General features: G+C 39.5%; 1 protein-coding gene across 1 annotated transcript in view; it reads left to right on the forward strand.

Moving 5' to 3' along the window:
* The window catches only part of LOC141798958 (vitamin D3 receptor A), a 102,497-nt gene that overhangs the window by 60,144 nt on the left and 25,160 nt on the right, over window positions 1-17,193 (forward strand). Inside the window, exons 3-4 of the mRNA XM_074680940.1 lie at window positions 7,218-7,365; window positions 8,574-8,704. Coding sequence (XP_074537041.1) covers window positions 7,220-7,365; window positions 8,574-8,704 — 277 coding nt within the window. The 5' untranslated portion in view covers window positions 7,218-7,219. The remainder of the gene's footprint in view (window positions 1-7,217; window positions 7,366-8,573; window positions 8,705-17,193) is intronic.

Below are 17,193 nucleotides of genomic sequence, written 5' to 3' on the forward strand. Positions count from 1 at the left end.
GCTTCCGGATGACATCATCTGTGACCTTTATGGAATAAAAAGTTGAAAAATTAAATCACAATAAGCCTAAGGCAAACATAGGCACTGTATGTTCATACGGATGAAAGACTGCACAAAAATAGCCAGTCCATTAAAGTGAAAGATGTCCAGAGTTTATTTCTGCTAAGCAATTGTTTACATGTTTCTGATTTCAGAATTGTCAAGTTTCAATATTCTTTGTGCATATCTAACAAATCATAAAAGAAAAAAAAGAAAAAACCTGGGTCATTCTGAGCAAACACAACATTCATAAAAGATCTTTTTTGCTTTTTTTTATGAAAGGCAAAAAAAATGAGATTGGATGTCTCCATTCATCTCCTCAGTTTGTTCACACTTCCAGTATTACTGTTAGGAAACACACATATAAATCCTCCTCTGTATGATGAAACTGTTTCATTTCTGTCTGTAAAGTGCAGAGAAAAATTAACACTTGTGTTTTGATACATGAAAAATAACTAAAAAACATGTTTTCACAGCAGGAAAAAACACCCCATCCCTTCTTTATATTAGTAATTACTAGCTTGGCCTGTAAGAGCACTTATTTTGTTTTCAGAGCTTTGACTGGCTCCGCTGATCTGAAAAGGCTTGACGCATTTTCTGAATTAAATAGCTGACAGAAAAACAAACTGTTCCCCCCAGTGATTCAATAAGGAATGTCAAATATCCTTCAGTCGATGTGCGTACTGATGGGCTCTTAATGATCGGTCTCATGGGACTTTGTGTTTACATACAATGATGACAGTTTATGAATTTTAACTCGGCGAGATGGTACTCAGATGCAACGCTCGCCGCCTAAGAGAGGGAAATAACATCAGCATCAGCAGAAACAGACAGAGTGGCTCGCCTGTAATCCGGCCTGATTATCCCTCTCGCTAAATGTTTCATCTGTTGACATTAGATGTCACTTGTAGTCGACTCTGCGTAGCTCTCAGCAGCAACATGGACAGATGTGTTTACAGCTGCGGACGAAGAGTGGGATTAGTGGGAAGGGAGGGAGACACAGAACAGCAAAGTGAAACACAAAGTCAAGAAAGAACAGATCTGCTCTCTTTGGTGGGTGTTCTGTTCAGAGATGGGTATGACTGTTCCTTTTGTACCTTTTTTCATTAAATTGATTCAGAATGCTGCAGAACACAAAGATCCAGGCTTTGGATACTTCAGCTTTTTCTATTTCTGCTCTCCACAAACCAGTCTGCACATGCACACCCTCAGGACACCACTGAAGAGGGAGTCCTTCCTCTGGATTACATGTTGTCAAACTTGGTTAAACAATCAAAAGTTTGCAAAGTCAGGGTTCTTCAGACCTTCACCGGTGATGTAGCGTTAAATTTTTCTGCTGTGTCAACATCACCAAGGACTGTGGGTGCAGGGTCAGTTAAAAGTTACAAGGTTATTAACTGGATGGATGCTGCACAGCTGTGATAGCTTGAGACAACAACGCAGATCCAGCTCTCTGCTGTTTGCAAGTTAACCATGACCTCAGGGAGAGGGTACTGTATAAAAATATACTCCTCAGTAGTATGAGTTTTAACAGATCCAGATCACAGCCCTTGGTCGTTTTTGGTTTGTAGCTCTTGTCCAAGAAAACTTACACAACCTGTGTTAAGATACATTTTTGGGACTCATACCCAGGCCTTCATAATGCCTCAATGGCAAAGATCAAAAATATTATAACCACAGCAACAGACAAGTTGTCCAGTTTCTGGGAAATCTTTACACTGCCTTCCAGGATTAGTTAAAAAAGAAATCCAAAGTTATTTTTTCTTGATATATCAGTCAATTTGACTTTTTGTCCTTCTTGTTCCAACTGAAGATCAATCCAGAACGTCCTGTTTTTCCTTAAGCCTCGGATGGAATACAGAAACATCTTCAGGACGTCACCAAACGGTCAAAGATGTCCGAATTAATTACCAACTGAGTTTATCTGTGTACTCCTCCTTCACTGCTCTGGTATTAAGTCAAATTCTTTCAAGATGTGGAGCTCTGAAAAATGCACCAGCAAAGGCCCAGAGTACCAGGTAACTCTCAGAATCACTAACTTTTATTCTGCCCTGGCAAAATGACAAAACTGGATCCCTTGAAAGAGCATCAAATATAAATTCTCTGAACCATGGTTATTACAAATCACATCTAGCTTCCAGATGTGGTTTCTGCTCAGGAAAATTAAAGTTTCTTGTTTTATGTAATAGATCATATGCTCATGCAGGGGCTCATGCAGACAGAGTTGTTATTGTGTTGTCCTCATAAAAAGACATGATGTGACCTTATCTCTGGAACAGTTAATAAATCAGCTCTCTTGTGTCTGAACACACACCCACTTAGAATGAGAAAGGATCCATGAAGAATCCATTATACACAGCTGAGTTCTCTTCTGAACAGAAACTTTTCTTCTGTCGTCTCCAACAATTCTCTTTGATTTGTTTAGTTGGCACGGGTGTCATTAGCTGTTACCTAAGCGTCCAAGTGGACATGAAAACAGAGAGAAAATGGATTATTAACGAATGAAATGAATATGCTTTAATAAGACTGAGCCAGATAAAACGATTGACGGCCAGTGGGTGGTTTATCCTTCTCTGAGCTTTCTACTGTATATAGACAGATGTTAGATTCTGAGTCCGATCTGAGTGTTGTTTATCCATGAGTCTGTCACAGCTACATCCTCAACGCCATTGTTTCTTTAGCCTGCTCAAGAATTGGTCCCTAATACTGCCATTTTTTCTTGAATTAATCATCACAAGCCACTTTCTCACCATAAACTCGCTTTGAGTTAAAATAATAGAGTTTTGAACTTTGATACACCAGTAAAGTCAAACAATACTGATGCCGATTTCAATACTTTGGCAACAAAATTAAACTCCATGGGATCCTTTAGTGGTGAACTTTGTAACTTTTTTATTTATTAATTTTTTCTTTTTTTTCCCTTTTTTTCTTTCTTTTTTTTCCCTTTTTTAAATTTCTTTTTTTCTCTTTTTTTCCCCTTTTTTCCCCTTTTTTTAAGAAAGAGAAAAAAGGGGGAAAAAAGAGAAAAAAGGAAAAAAAAGAAAAAAGAAAGAAAGAAAAGGAAAGAAAAAAAGAAAAGGAAGAAGAAAAATGGAAAAAAAGGAAAAAAAAACAACTTTGTAACTTTTGACAATCATAAAATAAAAAAGAAAGGCTAAAACTTAATAGGATTTTTTCTAAATCTGACTCGTAACCAAAGTATAACATTTACTCAGGCCCATTTACAATAAGGAGCCCGTATGGTCATGTGATACTAAAGGGGACCAGGTGATACTGGCCTCTGTTCTCTGCTCTTTGACGCAAATGCAAGGTGTGTCTTTTGTAGATGCTGAAAGGACCAAATGTCAGTATTAGCTGAGCTGTGACTGAGAACAGTTAGCGGTAGAGATATACTTGATGTATTGTGGGTTGTTGCATATGAGATGTATGAAATGACTACATTGCAACCATCAAATACAAAATGTCATGTAAATGTTTTAAGGCATTGGTATGTAATTCTCTTTCGAATTTCACTTCCCCCACTTTCTGCCAGTGCTCCTGTCACAGCAAGCAGCACACTCCCCCACCCAGAAAACTCTCCTGAGCTTGCCTTTTTTTTTTTTTTAAGGAAAGGAGGAGACAAAGTTGCCTGTTTGTGGTTTGCATATGTAAATTTTAAAAATCCAACTGAAGGGTCTGCCAAAGGGTTGAATTTAAAACTCACATAGTGATGTAAAGGAGAAATCAGAACATCGAGATGTATTGTGTATCGCAATTTCGCTGGGAAATATCAAGATATTGGTTTTAGACCATAACAAGCAGCCCTAGTTTGCAGTATAAGGATGGAGGGCTAATCATCACCCATACTCTCCAGCAACATATTAACAAAATTTTTCACTTTCCTGGACATTTTTGGGTAGAGGTGTGGACATGTTTTTTATTTATTTTTTAAAAACTTTTTTAGAGCGTTGGTCGACTTCTGGCAAATTCTACAACAGCTTCCAATTGCTTTGAGAGGTCTTTATTTCTCACAGGCTTTGATGATGCTATTTTCAATGCTGTTCACTGCAAAACAAAAAAAAGAAGCAGATGATGTATTATCTTCAAGAACATTGTTTTGGAAGACAGAGAGGGATCAAAATTTGTACAAACTTAATTTGCCACCATTTAAATATGTAACATTTTTTAGAGCCAAAACAGGAACAGATTTTGAATTTTTATTTTTTATTAGCTTATTCAAATATGAATCCAACATACCAGAATTCGATGTGGGCTGTGTCCTGATGGCTTTGACCAAAGTTGCAACGTGGCCAGAATTTAATCACCACACTGCCAAAAAGAAGTTAAAACTCAAGTTTTTCACATATTGATCATAGTTTTCCTGGGAAGTTTAGTTTCTCTTGTAGATAATATATTGAGAAGTTATTGAGTTTATCTGAGACGCACTGATCCAACTTTTCAAGCCATGATCTAGTCCTGATATCTGGGTTAGTTTTAAACTCCTGACTGTGAGCTTGTCAGGAACCAAAAGACTGATGGGTGTGATTATTGATTGTTCTGTTCTCTTAAAGATTATAGTAGATTAACCTCAGAAATAGAAAAACTCTGCAGAAGAAAGCTAAGTGAAGGATTGAATTACAGCTAAAACAGTTGTGCCTCAACAACTAATCATGCTGTGTATGAATTAATAAAAAGCTCTCACTGTCAGCTGTGTTTCAAATGAGGAAGAAGTTAGTGAAAGATGTGAGGGGGAAAAGAGTGACAGAAGTGATTAAAGTATGACTGATACTCTGGGGTTGTTAATTACAGACCTGGAGCCTGTTCACACTCTTGTTAATCAGCACCACTAATGAAACTGCTGCTTGTTTGTTTTTTTGTTTGTTGTTTTGGCAAATCTGTGGAGATGTTTGACACTCTGCCTCTCCATTTCAGCCTCTGTGTCTGATCCATTATTCACCTGCTGCTGTGACGGGAAATAAAAGCTGTTTTTGTGACAGGATGATTAATGCTGTAAACAAACAATCGGCCTGTGAACGCACGCCGTGCCCTCAAATCCCCTCCATGTTTGTGAATGAGAGCCTCCAGGGCTGACATTTTCACCATACATGGATGGTCAACATGCATTAAAGTGAGACTCCGGTTCAGACGCATCCGAGTGTGTTAGGCTGTGCGTGTCCTGCTCTCCTGCAGCGGTGGTTTGTGGGTAAAGGGACTGATGCTTCACTGTAGCTCCCGCCTCATGCCTATGCGTGTTGGTATCTTCCTGGGAACCAATACCAGAGCTTTCACTAATTAGCCAATCAGTGTTCAGCACCGTTGAGTTCAGCTTGTGTTCGCATCTGTCCTTCACTCCTTCTCTCACCTGTTTCTTCTTTCATTATTTCGGTCTTCAGCCGTCCATGGCTCCATCACGCCAATCCCTCCCATCTCTTTGTCCTCGTTTGACATCATCTGAGTCCTACTTCTACGCACGGCAGCTCCCCACAGGCTATATTCTGCAGCCACGTGACCGTCCTACCGCCCCCACCCCCATCCCGCTGTGCCTAAGTTCATCGCATGTCTCCCCCTCCCCTCTTTGTCCTCATTAGGTCGTCTTCGCCTCAGATGACCCCTCTCACACACACACACATACACACACACACACACACACACACACACACACAAACACAGGAGTTCTACACAGTGTTCTTTGTCTACCGCCCATGTCCATTTATTTAAGCTCAACAATAACAGACAGAAAAAAAAAACTCTGATCCTGTGTTTTCTGCATTGCATATTTTCATCTATTTGTTATCTTTGGACGTAAAGCTTTGGCCACTTTGATCAAAACAACCAGCTTCAGCCTCATGTGTCATAACAGAATACCAGAGCAGTGAAAAAGTCCCATTATTATTACCTTTTCATACAAAAATCAGTGACATTGTGAAATGCAAATGTGTTGTTTTAACACATTTAGACTAAGGATGTCCTGTTGTGAATCAAATTCAAAATCAGCATGTTTTTTCTCCTTAAAACTGTACATTTTCCGGTTTAAAGATTTCATTTGCACAATTTTCATGGTCTGCAAACCATCAAACTTTGATTTTTTATCAACATTCAAACAGTATCTTCACTCTTTTTTTTTTTAAACGGGTGTATCTCTGTGGTCTTCATGATAAAATCTGTGAACCACTGTTGTTGGCAATCTATAACTAAGTTTTAGTTGCCAGTTTCTCATGACGGCTGCCAGTAGAAACTTGGACACTATCACTGTTTGCACACTGTGCCTCTCTGTCCGTCTGCCAATTTAATGTTTAAATCTTCACAATTAACAATCTGAAATCTTAGGAATGTAAATAGATTCAAGACGCTGCTGAATAAGACAACAGGTTGTGTGTTGGAGCATTCAAAGATTGACTCACAGCCGTACGCCAAAGCTCTTTTTCATGATGGGTAATAAAGATATGTCTTTTTTTAGGTTAATTAAGCCAACGAATAAAGTTATCCTGAAGCTGGAGTGTGTTTGTCAGTACTCTGAGATCATAATAACACATTTGGCAAACTCTTTTTTTTCACTCCTTTGAAATCGTCCCCTCTTCTGAGTCTGTCTTCAGACACAGGATCTCTCTTCGCAGCCTGCCATGGATTAGTTTGTTCACAGTTGGCTCGTTGGTGTGTGATACCCTGCTGCTGTATATTTCATAGAGCACTGCCAGATGGTGTGTGTATGTGTGTGTATATGCATGTGAAAGTAAGCAGAGTAGAGTATATTTCATCTTGGCAGTATTAAATGCATCAGTCATTTCCCAGCCTTTGGCCAGCAGCGCTCTCTCTGTCGTTAATTTAGTTCCCAGTTAACGCAGTAATTTCACATTTTGTGTATGCATGCATGTGTGTGTGTGTGTGTATGTGTGTGTAGGTGTGTGTGGGAGGGGGTGTACCTGTATCCGCTGAGTCATTTAGCCAATAGCAGTGAATACAAAGTGTGGCTGTCAGTGCTTTTTTGCTAAATATGCTAATGGCCTGACACCTGTTTGTATAAGAAGAGGAAAACACTCCCACACAACACACACACGCAGGGGGAACTGATTTTTAAGCTTTGTTGCAGGTTGGTGCAACTCACGGTGAAAACACTACGAACACATTCCTCTCGCTCCTGTCTTCAATGATTTAACATCAGCAGTTTTTAACTAACCTTTCCCTCCTTTTATCGCCTGCAGTGATGGAGCCCATGACGGTGACGACGTCGGTGGTCGGGCCGGAGGAGTTTGACCGCAATGCCCCACGGATCTGTGGCGTGTGTGGGGATAAGGCCACCGGCTTCCACTTTAACGCCATGACATGTGAAGGCTGCAAGGGATTCTTCAGGTGAGAGTCTCCTTTGACTTCCAATGCGTTTGTTCTCATGGTATAAATATATTTATATCGATAGTTTGAGCTTTTTGGAGGCATTTTTCTTTGTTTGGTGTCAAATGATAAAGAAGTGCATACGTCTGAATAGCAGCCTTTTTTTGCTTGCTTGAAACTTTGAGTTTATTCTTTACAGCTAATTAAATTCCAACCTGTCATCTTCTTCTTAAGTAATACCCTTTTATAGTTTGTTCTCTGCCACTGGATTAAAAAAGGAACAGATCTTTAGATTACTTTTCTCCTTTCATCCATATTTTATTGAATATATCAAAGCGTATGAAATACGCATATTTTATTTTACTCTTTCTAAATAATTAATACAGTTATCAATGTAAATTGTAATGACTCATGTATAATAAAAAACATTATTACATAAGTTTATAGGTTACCATGTGTCCTTACAGCCTGTCTTTGCTTAAAGGCCGAAAACATTTCGGAATACTTAAAAAACAAAGATTTGTTTGAGTGTGTGACAGAATGATTTCAGTATAAACAGTTTGGAGTCAAAGCGCTGTCTGTGTTTTTCTGTCTCACTACACCACGGCAGAATGAACAACATACATTATTCAGTCCAATCTCCAATCCCCGTGTTTTTCCCCTTTTTCTCCCATCCTTCTGGCTTTTTGCATTCACACACACTGTTTCTTTATTTTTCACAACTTATTCTGGATAGGACTCATGAGCTAAAAATGACAAAAATCAAACATGACTGAACATAAAGGAGAAGGAAAAGACACTTTCACTCTGAGGAAACCAGCTTTGTAGAGGGAAAAAAAATGAATAATTAGAAATGTTTGAAGGCTTAATGTGAAATATGAGTTTAAAACAAAGGATCATGTTAAGTTTGGATTGTCACTGCCAGAAGATTTTTTTTTGTTTACTGCACCTGAATCTTCCACTTTGTAGAGTAAATTTCTGTGAAACAGGGCTTCATCATTCAAAGGATGTTAATTATTTATTTATAATATCCATATTTCTGTTAAAAGAGAGGAGGACACTGGAAAAATCTGCCTAAAGGAGACTTGAAAACCTTTAAACAAACGATTATTTCTAATGAAATTAACCAACAATAATCAAATCTGTATCTTCTTTAAGCTGCATTAAATAGTCCTCTTCTTTGTCCTGAACTCTCATGTGGAATAACAGTTTCTGAATCACTCCCACAGACGCAGCATGAAGCGCAAAGCCTCCTTCACCTGCCCATTCAACGGGAGCTGCACCATCACCAAGGACAACCGGCGTCACTGCCAGGCGTGTCGCCTCAAACGCTGCATCGACATCGGCATGATGAAAGAGTGTAAGTCCTCTGTTTCTAACTGCTGATGCTCAGCCGTGGGAATGCAAGGTCATTCGTTAAAGCCTTTCTGTGTGATGGCTTGAGGGTCTTTTTTTACTGTTTAGCTCTGACAAAAACAAAATGAGCTAAAACATTGACAGTGGTTGCTTGATTTGACTTGATTTTAATGCTCACAGAAAGAGGCTGCATGGCAGAATGAATGTCCCAGGATCAGAGGACGCGAGAAAAATACTGTAGCAACACATTTTTTCATTTTCCAAACTACCATGTCAGCCAAAGAGCCGGTGAATCTTAGATGTGCAGATATGAAAGGTTACATTTCTGTGAGCATGCAGCAGAAAGGATTTCTCAAGGATGGCTCTGAGGTGATATTAGGTCAGTGTGTATCACTTCGCCTCCTCTTGATATTCCTTTGATGAAGTATTCATTTATGCATCTGAAGTGTTGTAGAGCAGCTGCTTCTGATGCTGCCTTGAGATCACATGAAAACCACTGCCATTGATGCCATTTTTCACTTTCATAGATTATGCACTTCATCTGAAAGTATTTCTGCCGAGTGCAACATTTCTGCACATGACACAAATTTAGTTGTAGTAACAGCTGTAGCCAATCAGTTGCCATGCTCACTATTTTGATCAGATATTTTTGACCATTTGTTTTGTTTCTTTATCATATTGTACTCAGCATTAGAATATTAAATGTTGAATTAATGTATTATTTGCATTTGCCTCATAATGCACCTCACAGAGGGCCTCAACGCATGCAAACTCAGTGTAGGATAGACTTGCTGCACGGTGCAGCAGTTCTCTGCTCGCAAACCTTTCAGTATAATATTAAAAGACATCAAGGAAGAACAGCAGCCAATTGAATCAGTGGTTGAGTGTAAAACGATCTGAACCACAACAAGGAGTCAGACTGCAGTAGATATTCAGTAGGCAGGCTGTACCATATGGCAGTTCAGGCAGGGGTCAGGGGAAAGAAGTGACGAGTGTTGAAGACTGTTAAAGGTTAGTTTTGTTCCTGATGTGGATAACTGGATTGTTCTTTTGTGTTTTCTGATGCAGTTTAAGGGTTAGGTTATGCACACAGTCACAGGTTGTAATACAAGTAGAAGGCACCCTGAAGGCAGAATGACACATCACCTCACGCCATGTTTAGACTAAGTGACACCTTGTCACAACTGATTCATAATAAGCAACACAGAGGGATGTCTGTATTATTCATACTCTTTTAAAATCACATCACATAGAAAAAGTTACTGCATCATTAGTTCTGCATCGCTCGTATTCAGATTTGAAAGAATAAAACAGCTTTTTCTGTCCCAGCAGGGTTTTCAAATCAAATTATGATCAACACTCCTCACATGTGAGAATAAGCATCAGCAGCAATACATCAGCATAACCATGACAACTGTAGGATGACAAGAGGAGAATGAGAGCGAAAGCAAGGGAAGGAAAGAAGGAAGGAAGGAAGCGAGGGGGGTGGGGTTACTGTCCAAATCAACAATGGGTCTCTTTCTTCAAAGAGACGCACAATGGTCTGGCCCACATTTCATTCACAAACCGACAGTGTGTGTGTGTGTATGTGTGTATGTTTGTGTGAAACTGAGATGATGCGGGGCAGGGTTCGGACTGAGCATAATCACTGTGTTTACCACAATTAGCCACATGACACTGGAGTGTCTGTGGTTCATTGAGAACAGACGAGAGACCAGCGAGCGGGAGGAGAGACTGAGTCTGTGTATAATGGCGTCTTTGTTTCTCACAGCGAGCATACATGTTCATGGGATGGAGGAGCTCCACTGTACTCCCCGGGGACTCCCTAAAAACGTGGGAGTTCTGCAAGACTGCTTGTATAAAGCATGCTTTTGCACACTCAGGGAGTTTGGGCAAACAGGGATAGCGTGGAGAGATGATGTATAATGAGCGGGTGGTGATGCAGATGGAATTTGAACAGGGTGAAAGAAAAGTCAGTCTTCCCCACTCATTATACATTGCCCCACTCATTTCCCAATTAAAAACTATGGATGAAAACAATTTTAAGATTTGAATTTTAATATTTGGTAACTTAAAGGTAGGGATGGGTACATTTCACATTTGAAACGATATGGTACTGATACCCTGTACCTGGCAATCGGTACCGGTACTCAACGGTACCAATTTTCGGTACTTTTTTGTTTATGTGGAAAAAAATATTAATTTGTTTAATGATTAAATATGTATTTTTTTTTAAACTTAACATATTTACTCTTCAGTATATAACCTTGCAATGCTGTGTTCATGTCCAGATTGGAAAATTGCCTACTCTTCCACTCTCTCACAGTCACAATGATGCATTTAGGTACCTAAACATGGTACCTTTTGATTTTAAGTGAACCGGTTCCCAGTACTTATGACAGAATTCGGTCGGTACCTATAAAAATACCTAATTCGGTACCCATCCCAATTACAAGTCTACCTGCAAGTAGGGATGGGTACCGAATTAGGTACTATTTTAGGTACTGACTGAATTCAGTCAAAAGTACCGGGTACCGATTCACGTAAAATCCAAAGGTACCATGTTTAGGTACCTAAATGCATCCTTGTGACTATGGGGGAGTGAAAGAGAAGTTGTTTTTCCATGCTGGACATGAACACAGCATTACAAGGTTATATACTGGAGAATAAATATGTTTAATTGAAAAACTTTGAGGTTTTATTATGAAACAAATTTATATTTTTTACCATAAAAACACAAAAAAGTACCGAAAATTGGTACTGTTGAGTACCAGGTACCGGGCATCAGTGCCGTAACGCTTCAAATATGAAAGGTGCCCATGCCTACCTGCAAGTCAACATCAAACTTAATATTTTAATTTGTTTAAGTCTTCTAGCCTAGAGGTTCCCAAAGTGGGGGTTGGGAGCCATTTGTGGTCGCCAGACACTAATAAAAAATGGCCATAAAATGCCAAAGAAAACCATTTTGTTTTTTTTGAGTGTAATAAAAAAAACCCTATTTTTATTTATCAAAGGTATTGGGAGGTAACCACACTTTTTTTTACCACAATGTCAAAAGGGAGAGGTGAAAACCTAAGCTACTGTTTATCAAAATGCTGAAGTCTTTTCCACAGACTGACTGACTTTTCATACAACCTGCATGACCTTGATTTTTACCAAACAGAGTCCAGTCTTTTACACAGCTGGATGATAAGTAAGAAAGTCCTAATCAATGGAGTTTGTGTTTGCCCATGCCAAGGTCTGTGTCACAAACCAAGAGGGTTTAGTGTCTGACGCCGCATTTTGAAGATAATGTTTCTGTGCTCTCTGGGTGGGTGAATAAGTTGAGTACATCCAGATTTTAATATTTTTCAGCACTATTAAGTTGAACATATTTCATAGTATAAAAAATGAAATGTGTAAATTTAAAATGCTTCAAAAGCAAAGTAAAGATGAAGTTTGAAAATTCATTTATCCACACACAACACTCTGGACTTCTTTAAGGGAGCATCATTAAAGAGTGCCTTACTTACTGTGGAGCATTGCTGCTGCTTGTTTCAGTGTGTGTTTCTCCAAACACTATAAGCATCTTAAACACAACAGCTTTGTTCAGATACTTCTCTGCCTTTACACAACTTGTCATTTTGCAATAATAATAATCAGTTTGGGATAGTTATTTCATTAAAGCCAGCTGTTATTGCATAAGCAGAGCCCTCTCAGGGACGACGCTGAGAAGAAAGCAGGATAATACGCCAGCAATTATATCCTGAAATTAAAAGCATAATCCTCATTATTAGCTCTGATTAATTCTCATCACAGCTGGTTACGGGCAGCAGGTATTGTGTTCATCGGCAGTCTCTCATTGGAGTGACGTGCATGGATAAAATCTGATTATGCACCACCTATTCTCGCTCTGGTTATCATTATTAAATCTTGGCCTCAACCTCAAGGAAGCATCAAAGGAAACCACGCACACTTCTGCGCATTTATTGGAGCGCATTAAACTAATCATTTGCATCCTGCTGTTTTAGTCAGCAGCTCTTTGCTGTTTGCAGATCAGCTGTTTTATTTTGGTAACAGAAAATGATGCAGTTCTTTTCATAAAGGTACAGGCATGAGTTTGGTGAAGATGGTACTTATAGCCTTGATGAAACAGCCACAGTGCCTCATTTAACAACTTTCATAGCAGCAAAAACAGACAATCTTTATGAAGTAGGAACAGAGGAGCGCTCTTACACAATGAGTTCCTGGACTAGACTGAGTGCTGCCAAAAACACTCCTCTGTTCCCTGTTTGGATGTGTCCTGTGCATATAAGCCACCACATTTTTGGCATTATTCTCCTTTTTTTTAAATGCTGAAACCTAGAGGTAAAGAACCTAAAACCATCTTTGTGTTTATCTAACTTAGGTTTTGTTTTGTTCAATCTCTATTTTTTGTTGTGTGGATATTAAAATAAAGCGGTGGTTTCCTTAAAAACTAACAAAAATGCAGAGCTCAGATCATGAAGGTGAACCACTGACTCTTTGTTTATGGAAAATGGAAATCCTTATGTAAAGTCTTTGTTTCTCTGCTTGAATCAAGCCCAAACACACACACATTTATATGCACAGCGGCATGCAGAGTGAGAAGAATGAAGGGGACCCTTCTGTGTTGTTATTATTGATCGTTGTATTGTTTTTTTACACTATATGGACTACTCACTGATAACTCTGGCATGTGTTGTACGTTTTTAAGTGGATGCAGCCACCTTGACATCACCCGTCACCCATAGAAGTACTTTATGTGGTCAGTAAGATAAAAAACGTATAAGTTAAAGATGAGATGTAATTTTCAATTTGTTGTTTGTTTTTTTAATGTACTTTTTCAATTGTTTTTCCTTCTGTCTGGTTATAAGGTGATTTAACCAGACGGTGGTCAAAGAGCATCTGAAAGATGTTCACCTTTTGCTATTCGATAGCAAAGAGACTTCTATGATAACATAAAAACATTCAAAATTCTATGACAGCATCAGCGCCAGTTGCTGGAGAAAAACAGATTTCTGTAGTGTCAAATAGTTCTGTGAGGAACTTGCACATTTAAATAAATTAAAAAATGAAGATTATGTGCAAACTTTGCCAGGTAAAAATTTGCACTGTCATTGATAAAATCAAATGCATCTCTGTCTAAAATGTCTGCAGAGGCTGAAGCTAACTATGTGAGTTGCTGGTGAATAGTTGAGAGTTACCATCATTGGTTGCACCTCCAGTTAAAAGTAGTTGTGAATGTATGACATCTTACATTCAGCTTATTTTGATTCTCATTTTTAATTGTAAGACGTTTGATCACTGTGCTTTTCTTTAGGACAGTGTCCTCACAATAACGATTACAACCCTGTAACATTCTGTTTTTGTGGAGTAGTGTTTGTCTGCCTTTGTTATTCTCTCTTATACTGGCAGCTTTGTCTAAGCTTCACCACTATTCAGATCACAACTGTGTGTGTTTCTGTGTGTGTGTGAGAGTGTGTGTGCGCCCTTCGTGGGCCGTGCCAGCTGAGTTGGTAGTAAACACCCCTACGCTGTCCTTGTTTGACAGAGGTTAGAGAGATGCCAGGAAAAGACCTCCCCGCTGGTGTGTGAGTTTATTTGCATGCTCGCTGTGTTTGTATGTTTGCGCGGGTGTGCGTCTGTAACTGGATTAGAATCACAGGAGAGTTTTTGAAATGTTTTAGCCTTTAGATGAATGAGTTCCCGCCCCTGGTGCCTTTCAGCAGCAAAGCTTCTCCTGTGGTGCTGCCCTCCCTTTGCCTCCCCTAATTCATATTCTTCATCCTCCCTCCGCAGTCTTTTGTGCTCCCTTCCTTTGACAACCTTCAGACCTGCATTACCACAAGTGCCAGATGCTCAGTTTGACCAAATACATTTCAGATGAAAGTGTATTTACAACCACCACAAAAAGGCAGGGCGCACAGAATATTCTGCTGATTTCCCTCAAACCAAAGAATCCTTTTTCCAAACTTTGCTTTTAGTTTGTTTGTTGTAAAAAAAAGAGGAGGCTCAAAACATTTTTGGATTTTTCTACCGTAGTAGATTGCTTTTGCCCTTCAAGCTCAGAGTAGTGATTTTAGTGCTAAGCAACATTATGAAAAGGATCCCTTCAGAGATGGACTACGAATAAATGAAACTTTTCTTTGTGAATAGAAATAGCTGGTGCATTGATCCACCTTAAAGACTCCTTTGAAAAACTGAAGTTTTATATCAGGACAAAAAAGTCACTCGAATATCCTGGTTGGAATAAATACTTCCTGTGTAAAATTAAGGCCCCTTAGATGGTTAGTTTGGCTGATAGAAAAAGATGGATATCTGAAAGAGGAAGTGCGTATTTTATGAGAGAGAAATACTCATTTTGTCATTAAAGTTTGGTGGCTCAAAGAAATTTCTCTAACAGCTATTTTATTCTTTTTTAAAAGCACCTTTCACTGTAAAAGATGTCTCTGTCTCTCTTTTGTTCTCTCTGTTCTCTGGGTATGCTACACTTTTCCCCACACAGAGACAAACCAAATTGTATTCTTGGCTGCAAAGAAATGCTGCCAACCACTTTTTACTAGGTCTGTGATCTGCTCTCGATGTTTTGGACAATATTTCATTGCATTCCTCCTGCAGAGACATGCTCTGCAGGTGATCAGAGAAGTCCTGCAGTAAGGCTCCACCTTGATGATGCATCGGTTCAAGTGCAAAATCTGTGAAAGTTCTGTGGAGCTAGTTGCTGCTGACGTGATTCTGCACTCAGCTTTGTTAACGCCACATTGTCAACAAGTATCCACTCAGATTCTTAAGGTTAGCTGTCACTGAGCGCAATTCCCTGTTGAAAGCTATTGGTGTGCCAGTATAATCCAGCAATCTGAGTTCATCCAATTTGATCAATTGTGGCTGCTAAAGAAGACACTTTTCATTATATTTTCATTATTTTTAAAGTGCAAGACATAAAAAATGTGCAGCTTGGTTCTCTGTCTCCTCATCAAATTCAAATATCATATTAGGATCATTGGCCAAAATTGCACATCGGGACATCCCTAGTAATTTGAGTGTCAAAATTAAACACTGCTAATGAGCAATGTCTAGAAATCTGATACTGTAAGAAATGGGAAATGGTAGAAGTCGAGACAGGACACCGCTCTGCATATTAAGAGATGATTCTTTAGTGAGAGAATGTGATGAGAGTGTAGTTAGTGTGTGTTTGTGTGTGTGTGTTAGGGGGGAGGAGATAAAAATCAATACAACAAATTGAAGTCATTTATTAGAATAGTTTGGAAACAAAGCAAAACAACATTTAAACCGATTCGGTGACAGAATTTATAGATGAAGACATTAATAAAAATGGAAAGGGTAATTTGTTTTCAGTATTATTTTCTGAGGACTTACCCCAGCTGACCTAACTCACCACATTCCCGGCCACTGTATCAGTGTGATTCAGTGGGAAACACAGTTAACGTTATATTGTCTGACATTTATTTTGTATTTTCAGCACATGAGGAGTCTTTCTGTGGCAAAAAGTAAGCACTTAAGAGACCAAACTGAAGTGCCTCTAAAGTGGCTCTTGGTCTGGAGCTCTTGAAACAGAGAATCATGTTGCAGGCATTTTGAGCTATGTCCAAGCTGCCAGCTGAGGCATTTGTTCCAACAAATTATTTTTTCAAAACAGCTATCAATAAGGCCAGGATTTCTGAAATAACAGAACTCCTCTGGAAATCTCACCCATGTCTCATTTTCAAACACTTGAGAAACTGCGTCGGACTTGTTTGGTTCACGCCCAAAGGTGGATTTTAAGTCTATTGAACCCTTTTAGCGTTGTGCATTCAGCAACTCAGTCAGGAAATTAATGTGAGATTCTGAAATTTATACTCAGGAAGAACTCAGGCAACATAAATTAAAAACCAACAAATACATCGCCACCCATTGTGTTTGTACTCCCCGCCTTCCTGCCGCCATGCACGCTTCCAATGTGACGTATTGACAAGTCCTTTTGCGTCACACGCAGCATGTGAGGGTCTCCTGACGCCTGACTGACCTGATTTCACCTCCTAAACATCACAGACTCAGGGCGACAGCGCAAAAAAAATATTGGCGCTGCACCAAATCCAGCGTGACATATATCACACCAAATCTGAGCGTGAGCTGAATCTATTGTGTGAACGCGGTCGCTCTGCTGGTTAATGAGTAAACCTGCTGTGAATCTTTGGCCTTCTCGACAGGGAGACTCTGCCTTTCCCCCCTCTCTCAGTGTCCCTTTGGCAGAACTGGTGTTTGGCCCAGCCCTCATTTTTTTATGACCCCCCCCCCGCCTCATCCCCTCTCCGGACTGTTTGTCTTTCTCTCTTCGCCCCTCTCTGCCATGCAGGGCAGCACATCCACACATCCAATCAGTCACTCTCCAAACAGCAAACTTTCTCTTGGTAAACTGCTGTGGGTCTGCCAAGCACTGCGGGGTGGTCAAGATGTTCCTTTTGATGGTGCGTTGTTTTTTGTGGACTCCTGCCT

This window comes from Halichoeres trimaculatus, unplaced genomic scaffold (assembly GCF_033239565.1).
Source record: "Halichoeres trimaculatus isolate MK-OKI-2021-1 unplaced genomic scaffold, fHalTri1.1 fHalTri1_scaffold_11, whole genome shotgun sequence".
Lineage (NCBI taxonomy): Eukaryota > Metazoa > Chordata > Actinopteri > Labriformes > Labridae > Halichoeres > Halichoeres trimaculatus.